The sequence below is a fragment of the Erpetoichthys calabaricus genome, chromosome 1, assembly GCF_900747795.2.
Source record: "Erpetoichthys calabaricus chromosome 1, fErpCal1.3, whole genome shotgun sequence".
NCBI classification, from domain to species: Eukaryota; Metazoa; Chordata; class Cladistia; order Polypteriformes; family Polypteridae; genus Erpetoichthys; species Erpetoichthys calabaricus.
The window spans coordinates 292,112,430-292,135,945 of NC_041394.2; the positions used below are offsets into that span (position 1 = coordinate 292,112,430).

The 23,516-nt window shown below is 36.3% G+C and overlaps 1 protein-coding gene across 4 annotated transcripts in view; it reads right to left on the reverse strand.

Moving 5' to 3' along the window:
- The window catches only part of scyl2 (SCY1 like pseudokinase 2), a 64,100-nt gene that overhangs the window by 18,325 nt on the left and 22,259 nt on the right, over positions 1-23,516 (reverse strand). For 3 of the 4 annotated variants that reach the window (XM_028816688.2, XM_028816680.2, XM_028816672.2), the window contains exons 7-16: positions 20,355-20,471; positions 19,535-19,660; positions 16,129-16,305; positions 15,475-15,486; positions 15,271-15,393; positions 13,998-14,111; positions 8,971-9,103; positions 8,307-8,425; positions 6,790-6,890; positions 6,345-6,408 (exon numbers count right to left, since the gene is read on the reverse strand). In XM_028816688.2, coding sequence (XP_028672521.1) covers positions 6,345-6,408; positions 6,790-6,890; positions 8,307-8,425; positions 8,971-9,103; positions 13,998-14,111; positions 15,271-15,393; positions 15,475-15,486; positions 16,129-16,305; positions 19,535-19,660; positions 20,355-20,471 — 1,086 coding nt within the window. The remainder of the gene's footprint in view (positions 1-6,344; positions 6,409-6,789; positions 6,891-8,306; positions 8,426-8,970; positions 9,104-13,997; positions 14,112-15,270; positions 15,394-15,474; positions 15,487-16,128; positions 16,306-19,534; positions 19,661-20,354; positions 20,472-23,516) is intronic. The other variant, XM_028816693.2, reaches the window with a different exon arrangement.

Consider the following 23,516-nt stretch of genomic DNA (forward strand, 5'->3'; position numbering starts at 1 on the left):
ATCTCAATGATTGCCAAGACTTTTGGGAAAATACCTTGTGGACTGATGAGACAAAAGTTGAACTTTTTGGAAGGCAAATGTCCCGCTACATCTGGCGTAAAAGGAACACAGCATTTCAGAAAAAGAACATCATACCAACAGTAAAATATGGTGGTGGTAGTGTGATGGTCTGGGGTTGTTTTGCTGCTTCAGGACCTGGAAGGCTTGCTGTAATAGATGGAACCATGAATTCTACTGTCTACCAAAGAATCCTGAAGGAGAATGTCCGGCCATCTGTTCGTCAACTCAAGCTGAAGCGATCTTGGGTGCTGCAACAGGACAATGACCCAAAACACACCAGCAAATCCACCTCTGAATGGCTGAAGAAAAACAAAATGAAGACTTTGGAGTGGCCTAGTCAAAGTCCTGACCTGAATCCAATTGAGATGCTATGGCATGACCTTAAAAAGGCGGTTCATGCTAGAAAACCCTCAAATAAAGCTGAATTACAACAATTTTGCAAAGATGAGTCAGCCAAAATTCCTCCAGAGCGCTGTAAAAGACTCATTGCAAGTTATCGCAAACGCTTGATTGCAGTTATTGCTGCTAAGGGTGGCCCAACCAGTTATTAGGTTCAGGGGGCAATTACTTTTTCACACAGGGCCATGTAGGTTTGGATTTTTTTTTCTCCCTAAATAATAAAAACCACCATTTACAAACTGCATTTTGTGTTTACTTGTGTTATATTTGACTAATGGTTAAATGTGTTTGATGATCAGAAACATTTTGTGTGACAAACATGCAAAAGAATAAGAAATCAGAAAGGGGGCAAATAGTTTTTCACACCACTGTAGCATGTGTGGAGTTTATATATTCTCTATAGACTTCCTCTTTGTGCTCTAGTGCTCCTTCCACATCCTCACTGACATTCAGTTTATGATGCACGACTGGATTCTTTGGTGAATTAGTGCCATGTTTAGACCTGTTTCCTGTCTTGAGCTTTGTGCTTTAGGCCAGATTTAAGTCTCCTGCACATGTAAACATGTTATTTGTGTTTACATGCAATTAACTCCAAGTTAATTCATACTAAATTGAAATTTTAATGTTACTTTATTTTCAAATTAAAAAATGTACAAATTCTACTATAATTTCTCATATTTATTTATTAGTAAGCATTTTTCTTTACCGATTTAATAAAAACTAGCCAACCCACGGCGTAGCATACGCCGCATAATTATGTATTGATGGGTGAACACTTCCTGAACAACACAGTTGTCCAAATGGGGTGGGTTTGAGGATACGACTGTAAGTGAATGAAAAGATAGAACTCTGGAGAGAGCAACATACAATTGTCTGTGACTGAAAACTGGGTTTGGCAGATACAGGCATATCGTTTTGAAAGTTTGTCCCTGTGCCTTATTAATTGTCATTGAAAAGGCCAATCTAACAGGAAATTGTCTGCGTGTAAAAGTAAAAGGCAAATTTGAATCTGATGGGGTCAGGGATATCCGGGGAATAAAGACAGTTTGTGAGGTAGGAGCTGCGATAGTTTTACACTCCAGTACATTGTGGTGAATGCTGGCAACAGTCCGTCTAGTGTCATCACAGAGACTTCTTGCTGGCATGAGGTTTCTGAGAAGCATGACGACTATTTTTAATTTTGAGTTTATGCGGAGGCATGCCAGTGGGAGTAAGACTGTTAAGAAATTCTTCAGGGAATGAAACTTGGTCTACGGGATTGTCTGTGACAATGGAGGCAACGCTGGTGAAAGTTACTTCGTTGACAGGGATAAGTTTCAGTACTTGTTCATTAAGGTGTAGCAAGTCTTAGTTGGTGACGCTTAATATAGCTCACGTACGGAGTTGTTCCGGAGTCACAGTTGAGAAACACTTTTTTTAATGAACATTTGAAACATTCGTAATGTACAGTAATCCCTCCTCCATCGCGGGAGTTGCGTTCCAGAGCCACCTGCGAAATAAGAAAATCCGCGAAGTAGAAACCATATGTTTATATGGTTATTTTTATATATGTTAAGCCCTTATAAACTCTCCCACACTATTATAAACATTTCACGCACAATTATACAGCATAAACCCTTTGTATTCTCTTAGATATTAGGTAAGATTCGTTGAAATTATGTATGTAAACACAGTTTACATACAGTAAAACCTAAATATTATTTTAAATATATCGAGCGTCTCCGATATCACATATGTTACAGCCATTACGAAAGACAGGCCACCAGCAATAAATACGTACAATGCAAGAAAAATTGCATACAGTGACACTAAACTATGTACATGTAATAAGTACTGTACGTAAATAATTAATTATGGTTACTCACCAACAATGACACAACGACTTGTCCGATAGCGATGAGTTTAATTTTACTGCACTACAAAGGATAGCGTTACAGCTCTTCTAAAGGAGCCTCTTCAGGCGACTATTTAGCACCGCCGTTGTACTTCTTCCATCACTCTTCAATCCAAATCCCTAAAGCAGATTCCATCCAGACTACTGCCTTATCACGTCCACTTGCAACTTGTTTTGCACCCTGGTTAAAGGACACTGCGGCCGTAGATCTTATATGCTTTTCCTCCTTTTTAAATAAAAAGAATTGTGGACTCATTGATGTTGTAATGGTGTCCTGCAGCGGTGTAGCTGTTTCCTTCCTTCAACATATCCAAAACTTTTACCTTTTCTGCAATCATTTGCATCTTCTGTTGGCGCTTGGACACGGCTCTTGCAGCAGTAGCAGTAACGTGCGTTAATGCTGAATGAGTGAGATTAGACTTCCTGGTTAATGCAGCACTCCGTCGCTGAGCCAATCAGCAGCACACAGGAACTTAACCGAAGGCTCTGATTGGGTAGCTTCTCAGCCATCCGCCAATAGCGTCCCTTGTTTGAATTCAAATGCGTCCCTTGTTTGAATTCAAATGGGCAAATCAACTGAGGAAGCACACGTACTGTAGACCGCAGACATCCGCGAAGCAGTGAAAAATCACACATTTAAAATCCGCGATGGAGTGAAGCCGCGAAAGATGAAGCGCGATATAGCGAGGGATCACTGTAATAAACCACCAAGAAAAGTAACATTGCAACAATGCACGCTACGAACCGATCGCTATAAACAGAAGTGAAAACAAAATCAAGCCCGGTGCATTCTTTAACTGCCTTCCTACCTTATGAGTCCAGCCGTCTCTCTCTCTCTCGTGTGTGTGTGTGTGTGTGTGTGTGTCTCTCTCTCTGGCTCACTCGCTGCACAGGGAGAGACTGAACATGTGAGCAGGCAGTGTGAATGCCTCGAGAGCAAGGGTGTACGCGGGCCGGGGAATAAGGACAGTTTGTGAGTTAGCAGCTGCGATAGTTTTACACTCCAGTACATTGTGGTGAATGCTGGTAACAGTCAGGCAGGCGGTCAGGTGTTCTCGTCCCATGGTCTTAGAGTTGGTGGGAGTGGCTCTGTCGTGCATATCCCATGGCTGTCTTGTGTGCCCTGGTCGGCTGCTTAGTGAATTATATTATGTTCACAACTTTCTCTATAATTTTATATATATATATATATATATATATATATATATATATTTTATATATATATATATTTTATATATATATATATATATATATATATATATATATATATATATATATATATATATATATATATACATATATATATATATATATATATACATATACACACATACATGCACTTACAATAACATAGAAATCAATATAAACAACATTAACATCATTATCATATGAGAATATGAAGTAATATATAAGAAGCACATTTCATATAAATATAAATTATTAAACCGTTTCACCTATTGACTTGAAATCTGGTACACATATAGTACGTCACGTCTGCTATCCGCTTTATGGGTGATGATTGTATTACTCTTTTTATGTTTATTTTATTTTATTGTAGAATCAACTCCTATCTGCGCACACCAGGGCAGCCGTGGGCGGATGCGTATGGTGTATTCACTCCATGTTATCGTGCATTGCGCTGTCACCTGGTATTTTGATAAAAGAATTTGAACAACATATAAGAAGCGTATAAATTATTAAACAGTAAAACATTAACATTTAAGGAGTGAAGTTACATTGAGTACTACTGCAGTGCCTTCGGGTATACCTCATTTTTTCTTTGCCCATTACATGCTTAAATGTATACATTTTTTGGTGTACCTACCCGAGAACACGCGACATATAACTGACCGTGGGAGAAGCATGGATTTTAAACACGCGTTGAGTTCGTCTGCTGGTCTCCCTCGTGGAATAACTGGTAATGTTTGACTAAAATCTACAGCGAGTAAAACGACATTACCTCCTTTTTTTTTTTTTTTTTAACGATCTCTGAGATCTTGCTTTTTTCGGTTCAAGGCTTCATAAGCTCTTTTATGTTCCATGGTGTACTTATCCCAAACCATCATCTTTGAATGTTGTAAGACTTTTGCCTTGTATGTAGATCGGGGTAATTACATTCATTGCATTCCTAGTCTGAATCACAATCTGATTGTATGGGTGGTTACCTGGCAGGTAACGCTTATGCTTGGTCATCAAGTCGTCTAACATCCGCTACGTGCCCTCTTTTAATTGCGAGAAGCAGATATATATATATAGCCAAATTCTCACGCTTCGTTGCGGCGAAGTACTGCTTTTAATTTTTTATTAAGAAGAAAAGAAAACCTTTTTAAACGGATCGAAAATATACCAATAACAATTTGTTAAGGATCTGTTTTTTTGTGAAGCTCCCTTTTCACAGCTGTCGCGCTACGGCGTGTGTTTCGTTTATTTGACAGTATGTAGATCGTGGTAATTACATTCATGGCATTCGTTTTCTGAATCACAATCTGATTGTACGGGTGGTTACCTGCCAGGTCACACTTATGGTTTGTCAGCAAGTCGCCTTACGTCCGCCACGTGCCCTCTTTCTGTTCCTAGAAGCAGATCATAGAATGGTTTTAATAGTTTACTTTCAAATAATGCAAAGAGTATGCGACACGTGTTTCTCCCTAATTCTGGACTCATCAGGCGTACACACTCACTGCATCCGCTCTCGGTAATCGAATCTCGAACGTCAGCGCCAGAGGTGAAGCCCCTAACGTTGCGCTACGGCGTGTGGTTCGTTTATACCTCGTGTCTTCTCATTAAACTTTTATCTTGCGAATATGTTATTGCAATCCGCAGCGGAAGCGTTTCTATAAACTTAATTTAAACTTACGTTTTACACCGTGCTTTTTTCCCTTATGAAGATGCTTGTATGCTTCACTCGCTCGCTTCATATTGTTTCGCTCCCTTCTCAATTGTTTAATGAATTTTTTGTTCTTCGCGGTTTGCGGCTCATCCTTCATTTCTCCCTACTGCGTTCTTTTATCTCGCGAATATGTTATTGCAATCCGCAGCGGGAGCATTTCTATAAACTTAATTTAAACTTACGTTTTACACCGTGCTTTGTTTCCCTTATGAAGATGCTTGTATGCTTTACTCGCTCGCTTCTTATTGTTTCGCTCCCTTCTCAATTGTTTAATGAATTTTTTGTTCTTTGCGGCTCCTCCTTCATTTCTCCCTACTGCGTTCACAGTCTTTTCACGTGATTACGTGGGAGGCGTGATGACGTGACACTCAACTCCTCCTCCCACGGCCATCGAGCTGCCGTCCATTACAGTATATTGTGAAAAAAGAGGTTCCAGTTATGACCATTACACGTTGAATTTCGAAATGAAACCTGCCTAACTTTTGTAAGTAAGCTGTAAGGAATCAGCCTGCCAAATTTCAGCCTTCCACCTACACGGGAAGTTGCAGAATTAGTGATGAGTCAGTCAGTCAGTGAGGGCTTTGCCTTTTATTAATTAGTATAGATATTCACAACTTTCTCTATAATTGTTGTAACTCATTTACTCAAACTATAACTCAAACTGTGGTTTTCACACTTGCTAGAAACTTGATGTTCACATATTCTATTACACAGGATTTAATGTTTGGCCAGTAACAAAGTCAGCACCAAGGAATACCCCTATCAGGTTTAGGCTTAAAATGTTTTGATCATCCCATGTATGTTGTTCAAATAAAAATAACATTTCTCAAATTTGATTAATGCAACAGACAAAAAAGCTTATTGACTTTTCATTCATCTGTTTTTGACATAAACCAAAATGTCCCTGTGTTGTACTTTGTGTTCCCATGACATTCTAAAAAAAATGTAAACCACAAACAAAAATAAAATTGTGTTGCAAATTACTTTTGGAAAGTTTAGTCCAAAGGCTATGAATACATGTCTGAATGACTAATCAAAATGCTTTACAAATAAATTTTCAGTTTCTATAATATGCACAATATTAAATCTCTCAGTCTGTACCTGATCACTTGGGCTAGTCTTGGTATCTTCTGGTTTGCCAATATGATTAGTAAGGTCCATACCCCTATTAAGCAGAATGTACAAAGATAGGTTACTTAAATTACTGACATTATTTGTGTATCAAGTTTGTGGTAGACACTGCACCCAACTAGTAGTTACAGATTCCTGATGAGCATGCCTAGCAAATCCTTTGCACAGTATTAATCAAGCCTTGCTCCTTGATTTCTTCACCTGTAATATGTTGGATGGTCATTACATTTGTGGAATATTAATCAACAGTCAAACACATTGAACTAACTTTAAAATAAACCACCACTTGATGTTTTTTGCAGAATGGCTTTTTTTGACTGCTCCATAAAATATTTTTCTTTATGTGGTGCTCTCATTAAATTGATTAAATAAACTATAACAGAATGTCAAATATTAACTGAAGATAGTTACTCACTTTTGCTGTTCTTGCATCAAGTGTAGTTGTTCTAACTTGGTCTTGTGCTCGGCTTCCACTCGATTCAGCATATCTTTAACTACACTTATATAAGAACTGAACTAGACAGTAAAAACAAGATTTCAACATTTTAAATAAGCAATGTACAGTCCATTTTCTACAATTCAAGAAAAGTCACAGTGGACTGGTACCATTTGGCTTACCTTGGGTGAGACTTTGAAAAAAAAAAAATACATCATGATGTAAATAATGTAATAGTTCATAATGTTACTACTACTACTACTATATTATAGAGGGAGATATTTAATACTTACAAAGTTTAAAAAAGTATTAAGCTAAAGATTTGGAACATAAAGCACAAAGCTGATTTCCCATGGAAATCCAGTAATACAATTGCGGGAGAAAGGAAGGGTTCCTATTTGTGTTTTAGGGAAAGCAGATGTAGGGTAATTCCTGTTTTAGCATTTCTATGTGGCTGAAAGCTTAATGTACAATAATGAGTAACTAGGTCAAGGTGCACTGGGTCACCCTTTAGTAGCTGCACATCACAGGGATGGACACATCTGAATTCTGAATCAGAAACGTATGTATCAGAAAACTGATGTATTCCAAAGTGTTTAAAAGAGCACTTGGTATGTGGTCAGAATATTTATAAAATCGCTCCAATAGTGGCCAGGACATTGTAGGAAAGTCAGCAGTTTATTTGGACTTTTTCCAAGTGAGGAACTGCAGCAGAATTAGAATGTAGAAGTGTTCAGCTCTGTAACCTGTTTACTCTCGTTACTTGTGATACTACATAAGCCATGGCTGTTCATGAGAGCACTCAAATTAACAGAACTCGGTTATAAAAGGAACAGTTGAAAGTTCAGGAACATGCAGACTTCTGGGGTTAAACTTATCTAAACTGTTTAATGCTTTTTTTTATAAGGACAGCAAAGTTTGAGCATGTGGGGGTAGAAATAGGTAGCAAGCAGTGAACAGAAGTTTAGATAGATTAAAATGCAACTCTTTTCATGTGTATACCTCACCCACACACACATTCTTAAATTATTGTCAAAGTTCAGCTTAGTGCAGCTCAGGACAGATGATGAGAGGTAGGAGGACAAAGCACTGCAGGAATATCAAAGAGTCAGAAAACAGTGTAATACTTGCACAAGGAAAGTACAGTCAGGGAGGGTTATGGGATAGTGCAGTATATACATGTACAACTATCTCCCATTAGTGTTCCAAAAAATACAACTTCTTTAATTTCAGACATCAAATGAAAGATATTTCAGATATTTTAGGTAACACAATATGTTTAGCAAAACAATCAGTCTTCATTAAAACTCTAACCTTGTTACTTAACAAAACAGTTGCACATGACACCATGTACTTTATGAAGTTTACACTCTTTCACCCTAGCCAACTTAAAAAAAAATGTATATATAAATGAATGGTGTATACATTTCATATAAAAGAATTTACATCAATTTGTCGTTTATGGATAAAACAAACTCATTAAGCCAAAAACTCACCTGGTGCAGATTCAGGTTATTATCTATGCTTAGTGGAATGAGATGGGGTATAACCTTTCCTGCTAGCTGTTCTTTGGGAATTCCTAGCTTCTTATGTGTAAAAGTACACTTATAGATACCTGTAATATTTTAAAAGGAAATTCAACAATGAATAAATACAAGTTAAAATTAAACACATTACAATAAAAAAATGAAAAGAGAGAATTATCAATTTCAAAACACTTTGCCATCCAAAATAATCTTTAATATATTACAATGTTATAGTACAGATCAGCATTTTAAAAGTTGATCAATAACAAAACTTAAATATATGAATCAAGTGCACTTTGACTAAGGAGGACTGTCTCATCATTACAACATATTTACCAAGCACATGCACAAATGACCAGTTAATAGGAAATCTGTTGAACCTGTCCATCAATTTTTTTTTTGACATTCAGAACAATGGATAGAACAAATAAAATTTTTGAAATGGTTGGCATAGATGTTTTGGCTAATATAAGTAAATATTAAAAATTCAATGATAGCAAATGATAAGAAAAAAAAAAAAACAGTTTGCAAAAGGTCTTCAGTAATTTATTATAACTTGTGGCAGAGTATTTTTAGTTTAAAATTATATATTTGAAACAAATCAGTTATTTTAAACCAAAATTAATAATATTACCCAAAACTCCCATAAGTACTGCTGGTTCCCGAGATGGAATCTGCTGCAGGAACGGTAGGATTTCATCAATTACATACCATTTATCAAGATATTCTAAAATCTTGCCTAGGCAAACCAACGAATTCACACGTACCTAAAATGTAAGAAAAAAAGTAAGAGCTACATTTAGTTTATAAAATAATAAAGAAAATAAACTATAGTGAAAAACATTACAAAATAAATACAAGAATACATCTCTCTATTATATAAAAAAAATCCTTTGACGCGACAAGACTTTTTGGAAGAGAGATTTTTTTCAAGTCCTGCGAGACGAGACTTTTGCCTTGAGATTTTTTCAAGTCAGGCCCAAGCTACAACAAGTTCAATTTCGAAGAAACCACAATTCGGTCAGGTGTATATTTATGATCACTGAGAAGTGATGCAACATAGAATCAAAAGAGTTAAACAATTGGACGTGTTAGAAATTATACAGCCAACAATGGATACAAATCCATACATCCAAAAGTATCACACTTTACACTTAATTTATCTGCAAAACACGGACAAATAAGTTTTCTTGGATTTCTATATGAATCCGAAAGATCACGGTCACATTTATAATAAATCAACATGTGACAAATTCTCAGCGATAATAGTTTTGAAAAATGGAGATATCAAAGAGAGTTGACATTTGTGTTTATCCAAAAGCAAAGCACGATTCGTTGTTTCTGTCTAATAAATCGGCTCATTCTGATCCTTTACTCTTTGCTTTGCTTTTCCCTGATGGTGAACAGGATGGTCGTATAATATGAAACGCACGAAATCGGATAAACAAATAACACCCACATAATATTTCGGGTCAAAATTAGCGATACGTCCCAATGTATTTAACCCACTTCTGTCATTTCAACGTCTATCGCAACATTAGCTTTGACTTTTAGATATGCATTAACAATGTAATCGTCTCTTCTTTATTAAATCAAATCAAGCAAAACTTAGAATGGAACATATGCAAGGTCTCATTGATCAAGTTCAAAATTCAAATTCAATAGTTCAGACAAATTCAAAGTAGGTAAAGAAGTAATATTACCATCATCAAAACAAGGTAGTCGAAGTTATATCATGATGCAATGGCAGTATCCCGAACTATCGGTCGGCCAGATTTATTTATTACAAAGATTTGCAATCCACAGTGGCCAGAAATTAGTCGATTCTTGGGAAAAATGCCACAGGTTAAATCGGCTCTGGATATTCCGACTTTTGTGAGTAGATTTCTTTCAATAAAACTAAGACGTTTTGATGAAACACTCGAAATGGTGTATGGTCAAATCAGAGCATACATTTACACGATTGAATTTCAAAAACGGAGTTTGCCTCATATGCATTTATTGGTTACTTTGCAAAATAAATTATTAACTGCTGATGCAGATCGGTTTGTCTGTGCTGAAATTCCAAACAGAGAAACCTATCCTGAATTATGGTACAAAGTCATTAAATACATGTCTCACGGAACTCATTTAAAAGATTCAGTATGTTGGGACTAAAAAGAAAAAAAAGTGTTTAAAGAAAAGTCGGTTTATTTATTACAGAGAAAGAAACAATATTCACTCAGGCATTTATACGTTGCGTTTTCACGATGTAAGTCCAAACATGGAATCAAAATTCAATGTGATATTGAAGAAGTGTTAATTCCAAATATTGCTTTTGCTGAAGTTTTAAAGTAAAAGTGAAATTTTAAAAAGTATTTGCATGTTAATATCAAAGACAAACAGAACGAAAACATTTAACGCAACGAATACCTATAGCGCAACATGAAACATCATTTTCTTTCAATTTATTACGTTTTACTATTTTTAACTATGGTTAATTACTCACTGAAATGTAAAATAGTTCTATAATGCATATGTAACAGTTCCCATGAAAATAACAATCATACATCTGGTTACTCATACCCGGGGATTGTCAAGTGATGCAAACACAGGGCGGAGCCCCCTAGTTTTAAAAAACATTGCCATTTTTATTGCCAAGAGCTGAAGATGGTTTGTCTTGGTTCAGTAACTGAGGTTGTTGCTGTAATATTTTAAACTAGCCGACGCCCGCCGTAGCATACGGCGGTGTAAGAATAGGAACGGAAAACGGTGAGAAAGGAATTCAGAAATCAAGAAGAAAAAAAATACTTCTTGAAAGACGCAGTATGCATGTAGAATTTCTGGCCAAGCAGGATTACATGTGAAAGTGATAAAGGCTTTCCAAATTTACGTACTATGGCCATGGCATCCTGATAGTTTTGTTGCATGTATCTTGGACTTCCTGGAAATGTGGACAGTAATATGATCATTTTGCCTACACTTACATTGTTATTTTCAGCGTTTACTTGCAATGCGTCTGAAAAGTCCTTTGTATTGTTCCATGCGCAGATCTTGTTGATATAATCCGAGATAGTTGAGACGCGCGCCCTCTGTTTTAACATACGCATCTACGACGTACTGTTGGAACAGTTTGCTGCTGGAGTGCAAAATACTAAATGTATTCCTAATTGCTAATCTGTACGTGTAAAATTGGCATTGAATAAGCCTTATTCGTTTGGCGGTTCTTTTAAAAGTGGGTAAACCATAGGATTGCAATTCATATTGAACATGGAAATCTGTTTACTGGAGTTCCCTATAGGATAGATGCAAATGTCCCTTTCGGCAGGCTGTTCACCATCTTCTCCGACAAAAATCGCTGCAACATCGTCATAAATCCTGCCTAGGGTTTTCCTTGACAACCAATCGTACAGATGCTGTTGGATTGGACTGAGCGATTTCATGCATGTGTTTGTATGATTTAGCAAAGGGGTTGATGGTTCTGAGCATGGAATCTAGCTGGAGAAGTACATTTTCGCTGCATACAGAGTTTGCTTTATTTTGTAATCGTACTTAAGTAGCTTGCGCTGTGTCAAAAACATACAACTGTTCATATCCTGGAGAGGTAGAAGTGTTAGCGTATAGTTGAGAGATTTGGTAATAAATTTGCCTGTGTATTGTAAAACAGTATGGTTCATGGCCAGGAGGTTGAGTTATCTGTGCACCCATGGAAGCAAATGCTAGAGTTGTATTCTCGAATGTGTTCATGATAATTTTTAGCTTCTGATGTTTGCTGTGTAAGAAGCTGTTGTAAAAACACAGGTGGCTCCTGCAAAGGTGGTAAAGCTACTTTACCATTGTGGCAGCACGTTCAGCAGGCCAGTATAGTGCATGACATGGAAGAGGATGAATAGGAATCGAGAAATGTTGTGTCGGCTGCGTGTGGGCGGCACTGGTTTTGAAGTGGAAGCAGGACAAACCAGAAGAGAAATATATGTAAGAGATCCCCATCAATGCCTTTTGAGATAATCAGTTATATCATCATTGCACTACAGTACTGTCACCTACACTTGCTAATCATATTTTTAAACCCATGTTTTCTCAAAACTTGGAAAGACATCTGGCCCTACAAAAATCTTTATTCTTGACTAAAGTCAACATTAAAATGATCCCCTCCCCCATTAACTCAATATGAACAGGCCTCTACTAGAGCGGTCTTCTGGTGTTGCTTGTTCGTTGGAGTTCACTTTTGTCTTCAGCAAGTGAAATGCATGTTCAATTAGGTGGAGGTCAATTGATTGACTTGGTCGTTCCACTTCTTTGCTTTGAAAAACATTTAGTTTGCAGTCAGAATATGTTTTGGCTCACTGCCCATCTGTACTGTGAAGTGTTGTCCTATCGGTTTTGCAGCATTTGGCTGAACCTGAGAAGACAGTATGTACAGTTCAGCCATATGCCATAACACTGCCTCCACCATGTTTCACAGATGATGTGGTATACTTCAGACATGAGCCGTTCCTTCTATTCTCCATATTCTTCACTATATATCATTCTGGTAAATATTGATCTTAACTTCATTTGTCCACAGAAAACCCTTCCAAAACTGGACTGGTTTTTTAGAAATATTTTTTCTGGCAAAGTCTAATCTGTCCTTCCTATGCTTGTTGATTACTAATGGCTTGCACCTTGTGGTAAACTCTCCGTCTTTACTTTCGTAAAGTCTTCTCTTAATTATAGAATTTCGGTAATGATAGGCCTACCTCCCGGAGAGTGTTCTTGGTTTGGCAAAAAAAAAAAAAAAAAAACAGATTTTTTTTTTTTCCCTTCACCATGGAAAGAATTCCACAATCATCCAGCACAATTGTCTTTCATGGTTGCCCAGGCCTTCTGGAGTTGCCGAGTTCAGCAGTTTGTTCCTTCTTTTTAAGAATGTAACAGATGGTTGATATGACCACTCCTGATGTTTCTGCTAGCTCTCAGATGGGTTTGTTTAGTTTTCTCAGCCTAATGCACAGACAGCTCTTTGGACCTCACATTGAGAGGTCCCAGCGACAGCTTCCAAATAGAAATTCCACACTTGGAATCAACTCCAGACATACTACCTGCTTAACACTTAATGAAATGAGGATCAAGCTCACACCTGGGTATGGAACAGCTTGTCAGTCAATTGTCCAAATACTTTTGAGCCCCTGAAAATGAGGGGACCATATATAAAAATGGCTTTCATTCCTAAACGCCTCATACAATATTTCTATAACACTTAATACTGAAATCCTACACTTCAATCATGTAATTATTTCTTCATTTCAAATCCATTCCAGTAGCATATAAAGCCAAATTTATGAAAATTGTGTCACTGTCCAAATACCTATGGACCTAACTATATTATATTAGAAAGAAAAAACATAAGAATCGAGCGCAGTTATTCAACATTAGAAAGTTAGAAATCTCTAAAACACAAACAACTAAAGTAAACAAGCTTACAGTTGTAAAAATACATTTCTAATTACCACGTCCTAACGATTCATATTTTATTTTCCACAAACTAATAACCTCAATGTTAATAAATCCGCTTTTAACAACCTGATTACAGCAACCAAACATGTTAAGTACATGATAGGTGACTGTACTTTTTCTAAAGAAAATTAAGAACTATGCCTACATCTGTAAAGGGCATTAAGTTCTAATAAATACTCAACTTACTGCAAGAGAAGAGGTCTGTAAACATGCATTTTTAATCCTTGGAATTAATGAGTTCTTCATGGAAGGGTAATCAATCAGATTTGCAAAAGTGGGAATGATGTTCAAACAGAGCTCCTGTAAAATGTTGCAAAAATTAGTATTATTCCCATCATAAATTCTTCTTTATCTTTATCTGTTCACACTTCTATCCGAGATTGAGGTGTTTGACCAATATTTCTACCATAAATATAAACTGTAAATTATGTCACCTAAATTTTAAGACAACAGGCCACTGATAACCATATATAAGAATATAGAGTGGCTATTAAACAAAAAGTCATGTTAAACATCAAGATTAACAATTTACAAATAATCTTTTTATAAGGGAAATTAAAAATTAGTACATTTTAAGATGTGTTCTGATAATGCAACTTCAACATTATTGCCTCAATTTTAACTATATACAGGATACAATATAAGCTTGCTTTTAAAATGTTCTAGTAGAAATCATTACATAAACAATTGCAACATGCATTTACATGAGGGCACTGAACAGAAAAAGTAATAGTGATCAACTTTATATCTAAAAAAAAAAAAAACCCCACAAAGCAACAGCTAAATCAGAGTTTTATTATCAATTCTTTCATAAAAAATGCACATAACATTTTACTTCACAACTCTTTCAAGCCCTTATACATTTTATTTTATTCATAATCTTTAAAGATAATAACCATGTTTAAGTGTGGTTAGCATTCGTTAACTGTGCTGGACGGTGACATAATCGATGAAGGAGCCCACTCACTTAACTACATCCACACTTTTCACGGACACCGGACCAATTCACAAACACAATCACCAGTCATACTTTTGGAGTGTGAGAGATAAAATCAAAGTATTCTGAGGAAATCTCCACACAGACCTATAAAAATCATGCAATTTCCATACTGACAATGACAGGGCACAGAATTTGAGGCCAGGATTCTGAATCTATAATGTGACATTGCTACCCACTACACCACCATGCTGCTCACAGTCAAGTACTCAAAAGAGTAATTGTCAATGTTACTGTTCATAGTAAACATAAACAAAATCTCCACACAGACCTATAAAAATCATGCAAAGTCCATACTGACAATGACAGGGCACAGAATTTGAAGCCAGATTTCTGAATCTATAATGTGACATTGCTACCCACTACACCACCATGCTGCTCACATTCAAGTACTCAAGAGTATTTTTCAATGTTACTGTTCATAATAAACATAACAAACAAAAAGTAAACTTTTCCTAGTACCTGAATCTGAATGGATGGTGCCTCAAGGGCTCTGTAAACCATTGGCAAGACACAATTCTTAATTTCTTCTGGGGGAGTTTTTGTCAGCAACAAGTCCATTTTTTGCAAAAAGATTAACAAAATCTGAAATAAAATGCAGTTAATTACATACAATATGTACAGTACAGTTAATACTTAACTAATGCACTAAAACAGATTACTCACCATATTACTAGCCTGAATGCATGAAAGAAAACAAAAGTCAAAAATCTAATTTAAATCTTTCAATTGGTTTTAACACTAGATTTACATTTCACAGAGAATTCATATTCAGAACTGCTCAGATGCAAAGTAATTTCTCAGCTATTAAAAAGATAGATATTTATTACTTTTACGATTAGATTAAGGTTTAGTATAAAACTGTTTCACTGAATATAAAGTACTGTTTAGCAATCAAACAAAACATTACAAAAAGTGAATTTAACTTTCATATCGCAAAAAAAAAAAAACCACTTCTACATAAAACGATAGAAAATGTTTATATTTTCAAAGCAAACAATATAAAAGATAAGAAAAGATGTATATGGGATTTGAAAAATTTTAAATTAAGTTATTTTACAGTAAAATTAAACCAAAATTAATGAGTAGCAACACAATAAAAACAATAACAATTTCAAGAATTACCTTTCTCAAATTAAAAGAGAAGCAAAATCAAAGTGCTATAAAAATTTACAACTGACATTCAGGTAAATTATACTTGTAATAGTCAAGAAGTGTTTTATATGAGAAAGGGCTACCATTTCAAGGTTAACTGGGCATCTACTGATAACAGAAGCATTCATAAAAGTGCTAAAAAAATGTATGGAATACAACCATTACCTGAATGGGCTCTTGCTGTTTAAAGACTGGAGTAAGTTCAGGGAGAATCAATTTTATATATTCCTCTTTTGTACATTCTTCAGCAATGAACAGAACATTTGGCAATACAAATGGAACCATATCTGGATTCACAAATTCAGAAGTCAGAGCAGGTAGAATACGCTGTACTACAACACGCTGAAAAAATAAAATAAAAAAAAATAATTAATACAATGTAAACATTTTCCTACTAAACACCTTCATGGATCAGTTTGAAAAATGTAAAGTAAAAAACCTGACATTAAAACTATGTGGGTGTACCCAAGACATATTTAATTCGCTATAAGACTTAAAAATACTAAATAAAATACTGAGTAAACACTTCTGGGGGAGCTGTAAGGTGACTAAAAATAATTATAAAATAGCAGCAAAATAATTAAAATAAGTAAAAGTCAAGCTACAGCAGGAGTGTCAAACTTAAGGCGCAAAGGCCAGATTGTGATCTTTTCAAAACACCCTGCTTTATCAATATTTAGATCATATAATAGTACATACGACTCACAACAATGATTACACTTAACCCCTGCCATCAAAACACGTATCCAGTGTCTACTTTGTTTTTAGGTAAAGACTGGATGGGCTCCCCATATACTGTATAGGAGTGGGCTGCTCGTAATGACTAAAGACAACAAAGTGAAAAGAAGGTGACATGCCACACGAATATAAAAAAAAATCTTAGTGTTTTAGCATAAAGCCAAAGATGTGACAGCCTCTTGTAGGATATGATAGGTCGACTTCACACAGAGCACTGCTGCCACTCTGCTCACATTCTTTGGTCAGTTCCAAATAAAGTAGGTATTATTATAAAATAAAATCTCAAAAAAAAAAAACACCTCTTATACTGTATTTTCCTTTGTAAAGTTTCAGACCATTTTAAATAGTTGGGAAACAAACCCACAAATAGACAAAAAACACTTTGTATATATCCTCCGTACAAATTCATGCAGCTTTCAAATATAAACGAAGGAGTACATAAGTAAAACTGACATATTCATTCAATTGTTAGTTTAATTTTCAATGCAAAAAAGAAGTACTCAAGAAACCCCCATTAGCACAGTACTTGCTTGGGTCTGGGACTGCAAAGTCTTGCATTGTGCTTGCTCTAAAAGGATAGCACTACTTCAGATGATACCCCTAATCTTTTGTATCATCTGTCTTTGTGGGAACATGCTTTCAACACATTTTGCAGGACATGCTACTCTGCTTCGTCAAACTTTAAATAGCTAAAATATCTCCAAACTACAGAATTCCTCGGATCCTACTTTTCAACAATGTTCCTGTCTTTTGAGCCTTGGGCTGTGCCCGTTGGGGTGTCTACTTCGGTAACGCCAATAGTTTTTCCAAGTTGTCGTTAACATTTTCTGTTATTTTATCTTTTACCTAGCTCTCACTCCCGATGTACTGCCGTACGCGGCTGCTGCAACCCAAACATTAGCACGTGTGCTGTTGCCTTTTCCGTGCTGTCTTTGTTAACCTAACTTGACAGGGCTGTAACTCTATTCCAACCACATGATTGATCTGGTACGGCGCTATTCTCATTATCATTGGCTTTTTATGTTGTCTGTCGAATCATGGATGGAAAAAGTTATATCAGTTATTTTGTGGTAATTATCTTATTGTTTTATCACAGAGACCTACCTCCTTTAAATGCCTTTCAGAATTGGTACAGTACAGAAAACAAAAACAAAAAAAAAAAAAAGGAAATGCACTTTGCACCCTGTTCCTCTTCTACCAAATCTGACCAAAATATGCGATGAAAAAAACAAACAATCATCAGTTTGACTTTTTATGAGCCAACCAAGTTTCCAAAAGACTAGTTTTTTTGGTCAAATTCTTCAGCTATAAACTCGAAAAATTAAAAGAAAATTATTAGTAACAACACTAGTAGCACTTGCATTTATTTAAGACAATGTTATCTTATATCTATAATGTTATGGAGTGTCCTCAATAATCTTTGGGACAAAGACACATTGTTCCTTGATTTACTCCTCTGCTCCACATTTTTAAATTAGAAATCAAACAATTCAGACATGATTAAAATGCACACTGCAAACTTTAGGGTATTTTTATATACACTTTCAGTCATACCATGCAGAAATTGCAACACCATAATGTTTGGGACATAGCAATGACAGTTATATTAAAGCAGTTATATTTAGTACTTTGTTGCATAATCCTTGTATGCAATGACTTCTTTAAGTCTGCAGGGAAGCCTTGGGTCCTGGCATTTATGTGGATGTTACTTTGACACGTACCAACTACCTACAGATTGTTGCAGACCACATACACTCTTTCATGGCAATGGTATTTCCCGATGGCAGTGGCCTCTTTCAGCAAGATAATGCTCGCCGTCATACTGCAATAACTGTTCAGGAATGGTTTGAGGAATATGACAAAGAGTCCAGGGTTTTGACTTTACCTCCAAATTCCCTAGATCATTTATGGGATATGCTAGAAAAACAAGTCAGATACATAGAGGTCCCACCTGAAAAACTTACTAATGTCTTGGTGCCAGATACCAGACGTCTTGTAGAGTCCGTGCCTCAAAGGGTCAGAGCTGTTTTGGTGGTACAAGAAAGAAAGACCCACACATTGCTAGGCAGGTGTTTTAATGTTGTGGCTGATCGGTGTATGTTCAAATAACAAAGAAGTGAATTGTATATTGAAACATTTCTATGTGTTTTCAAAATGTGCCTTTTTCTATAAATACAGGGTGGGGTATAAAGATCTCCAACATTTTGAAGGAGTGTAAAAAAAATGAAAAAGTACATAAAACAGTTTTGTTTTAATGCATTTTAAAAATATCAGACAAATGGTGGCAGTCGTTGGCAATACATTGCTGAAGACATTCCCAGAAATTCTCCATCACATTCAGGTTCATCTCAGTTGGAATGGCATTGATTTCCTGTTTGATACTTTCCTTCAAATCCTCAAGAGATCGAGGATGATGTTGAAAACCTTTTCCTCTAGATATCCCCAAAAGAAAAAGCCGTGCCGGCGAACCCACATCTCCCCTTAAAGAGATCAAATGCCCAGGGAACTTTCCCTCAACACTCCGAGCGAATGTTGTGTTGCATTAGCTGTTGTCCCATCCTCTTGAAACCACACATGTTCTGCCTTAGGTCTGCCAGGTGATTTTCTTTTCAGTGTGGACCCAGTTGCCTGAAGGTTAGAAATCCACAGCAAAATTGTTTTCCCGATCTGATAAAGATGCATTTTGACCGAGCGAAAAGCATGTATGGAATGCTCTCTGCATCGCTATCACAGAACGGCTGTTTGGGTGTCAAACCAAACAAAATGGGCATAAATTTATTTGTAAATAATTTCAAATAAACAAAAAATGAAATTAAAAAGCATAAGTGAATACCTTAGGAAGTTTAGGGAGAACCTTTGGGAGGCCTTTGTAAAACTGAGACTTCTGTAAGTTATCTCTTTGGAATAATGTATCAAAATATTGCAAAGTCATAGCCCCAACATCATCAAAGAAAGGGATCTGAAATAAATGAAACCATAAAAATTGCATCTTAGGTCACATTTTATGTATCAAAAAACTTTTGTCTAATGCCTGTACAATACTTTGTATAATACAAAGAGCTCTTTTGTCTTTGTACAATACATTGTAACAAAATATACTAAACTTTATATACTCAAATAATGAAGATTAATAAAAGCAAATGAATACTTTTATATAAATGACACAACCATTTTGTATAAACAAACAATGATGACTGTATTAGCAACATTACATATAAAATTAGTAATGTATACTGTACTGTAAGATATACACAATTATTACACTTATCCAAAACAATACCAATGTCAGATGACCCAGGTTAAGTTATTCCATATTTCTTTTGTTCATTGAAAAGAAGTCACTCCAGTCTTTTAAATTTACAGTAATGATGATGATCACTGAATGAAAGGCAATGCTTCATATTGATAAAATGGCACAAGTATACAAAAGCATTTTGTAGAATGCGCCATTAAATTTATAAAAGATTTGTTACATAGACAATAGCCTAGGATGTCACATGCTTTGATCTGTTTGTGCTGGAGAATTTTTCAATATGATTATACTTTCCATCTTTGAGGGGTTAAGTTGAAAGCATTACTATTTGAATTAGTCGTTTTAAGACATAACACATATTATTGCTTTTGTCAGAGATTAAAATATTATAACAATTTACCTTAGTCATTTGATCAGCATCTGGCCTGACAGTGGGGGTTACATTTAATAATAGCTTTATGTGCTCAAAGACCTCTTCTGGTACCTTCTGGAGAATATTTTGATTCAAACGGCTCAACTGTTTCCAGAATATATATAAAAACAAACAAACAAAAAAAAAAAAAGTCTTTTACATATTTTATAAAATCTAAAAAAAGCTAAATAACTTATTATTCACAATTCTTTCTATTAGCTCTCATGCACAAAGTGTAACAGGTGGACTATAAAGTTTTGAGAACGAATATATTGCACTTATCCTATGTGTACAGTGACTGGTTCAAGACAAAGGCCTCAAGACTAAACCACTAGTACAGCGCTTCCCTATTGGGGTGGTGCAAGCAACTGTTGCTGGGGGTGCCAGAATACATCGAGGAGGAAAAATGAAAAACATTATTTGTACAAAATCTTAATTTATCTATCCATTCCTAAATAATTAAATGGGCAGGCCATTTCATATCAGTGCAATACGCTGCTTGTTAAAACGGATAACTTCCGCTCTTACGCGCACTTAGTGCTGCGTGGTTATTATGAACTATCGTATCTGTTCAAGTTCTATTTAAATTTTAAATATAAGTAAGTTTTATTTAGTCGACAGAAATATCTTTGGTAGGAATGTAAGTTAAATTTAGTCATCATTGCATAAATTTTTCTTCACCATAGAAATTTAAAGACTAAATTCAACTTACATTCCCACCAAAGATATTTCTATCGACTAAATAGAACCTACTTACATCCAAATAGAACTTGAAAAGATATATTTTTCGAATCTGACCGCGCATTTTAGATCGACTTGACGAGCACTACATCGAGCCCGCATGCTATTGTGCTGTCGCCTGCCTCCCTCAATAAGTCACCGTCGCTTCAATCTTCCTTTTTTACCGTTCATTTAATCATGGCTAGTCGCGAAAAAATTAGAAAATGGAAGGAGTATTACACGGAGTATGGCTTTACCAAAACAATTCTTGATGGAGTAGATTGACCGCAGTGCGTGCTTTGCAATGCAATATTTTCCAAATCCAACTTGAAGCCATCAAAGCTCGGTGAACATTTTCAAGTTAAACATGGTGGAAACACGAGAGAAGGGAATGATCTTAATTCCTTGAAGGCTAAAAGGGCACGCTACAACATTAAAAGGAACGCTTCCGAAGTTAGGGTTCGCTCCTGTGGATAAGCCCCTGCTTCTGGCATTATTCAAAGTTGCATACGAAGTGGCAAAAATGAAAAAGCCGCACACTGTTGCAGAGACTCTTATCAAACCATGTGTTTTACATATAGTGAAGACTATCCTGGGTGCAGAGGCCGCACGGAAAGTTCAACAGATTCCTCTGTCAAACAATGTTATCCAAAGTAGGATTGATGACATCGGCGCTGATATTCTCGATCAAGTGGTTTCGGACATCAAAGCTTCCCCCGTCAAGATCTCAAATCAGTTAGATGAATCGACAGATGTCGATAATTGTAGCCAACTCATCGTTTTCGTTCATTATGTAAAGGGAAATGCCATCGAGGAAGAATTCCTGTTTTGCAAATCACTCGAAACAACGACAACCGCAAGGGATGTTTTCAATACGGTGAAAAGCTTTTTCAATACTAACGAGATTCCATTACAAATTATTGGATCTATTTGTACTGATGGTGCTCCTGTTATGTTAGGAAACCTATCTGGCTTTGTTACTCTTGTAAGAAATGAAGTACCAGAGGTGACGGTTACTCATTGTATCCTTCATCGCCAAGCTCTTGTGTCAAAAACCTTGCGAGTTACTTTGAAAAACGTAATGGATTCGTGTGTTAAAATTATAAATTTTATTTGTGGAAGAACTTTGAATCACAGGTTGTTCAAAGCGTTTTGTAGTGATCTTAATGATGATGCTTCTACAATTAGGTCCACAAATATTTGGACAGAGACAACTTTTTTCTAATTTTGGTTCTGTACATTACCACAATGAATTTTAAGTGAAACAACTCAGATGCAGTTGAAGTGCAGACTTTCAGCTTTAATTCAGTGGGGTGAACAAAACGATTGCATAAAAATGTGAGGCAACTAAAGCATTTTTTTAAAACAATCCCTTCATTTCAGGGGCTCATAAGTAATTGCACAAATTAAATAACTGGAAATAAAATGTTCATTTCTAATACTTGGTTGAAAACCCTTTGCTGGCAATGACAGCCTGAAGTCTTGAACTCATGGACATCACCAGATGCTGTTTCCTCCTTTTTAATGCTCTGCCAGGCCTTTACTGCAGCGGCTTTCAGTTGCTGTTTGTTTGTGGGCCTTTGCATGCTCAATTGGGTTAAGATCAGGTGACTGACTTGGCCATTCAAGAATTTTCCACTTCTTTGCTTTAATAAACTCCTGGGTTGCTTTAGCTGTATATTTTGGGTCATTGTCCATCTGTATCATGAAACGCCGCCCAATCAATTTGACTGCATTTAGCTGGATTTGAGCAGACAGTATGTCTCTGAACACCTCAGAATTCATTCAGCTGCTTCTGTCCTGTGTCACATCAATAAACACTAGTGTCCCAGTGCCAATGGCAGCCATACACGCCCAAGCCATCACACTGCCTCCACCGTGTTTTACAGATGATGTGGTATGCTTTGGATAATGAGCTGTTCCACGCCTTCTCCATACTTTTTTCTTGCCGTCATTCTGGCAGAGGTTGATCTTGGTTTCATCTGTCCAAAGAATGTTTTTCCAGAACTGTGCTGGCTTTTTTTAGATGTTTTTTAGCAAAGTCAAATCTAGCCTTTCTATTCTTGAGGCTTATGAGTGGCTTGCACCTTGCTGTGTGCACCCTCTGTATTTATTTTCATGCAGTCTTCTCTTTATGGTAGACTTGGATATCGATATGCCTACCCCCTGGAGAGTGTTGTTCACTTGGTTGGCTGTTGTGAAGGGGTTTCCCTTCACCATGGAAATGATTCTGCGATCATCCACCACTGTTGTCTTCCGTGGACGTCCAGGTCTTTTTGCGTTGCTGAGTTCACCAGTGCTTGCTTTCTTTCTCAGGATGTACCAAACTGTAGATTTTGCCACTCGTAATATTGTAGCAATTTCTCGGATTGATTTTTACCGTTCTCGCAGCTTAAGGATGGCTTCTTTCACCTGCATGGAGAGCTCCTT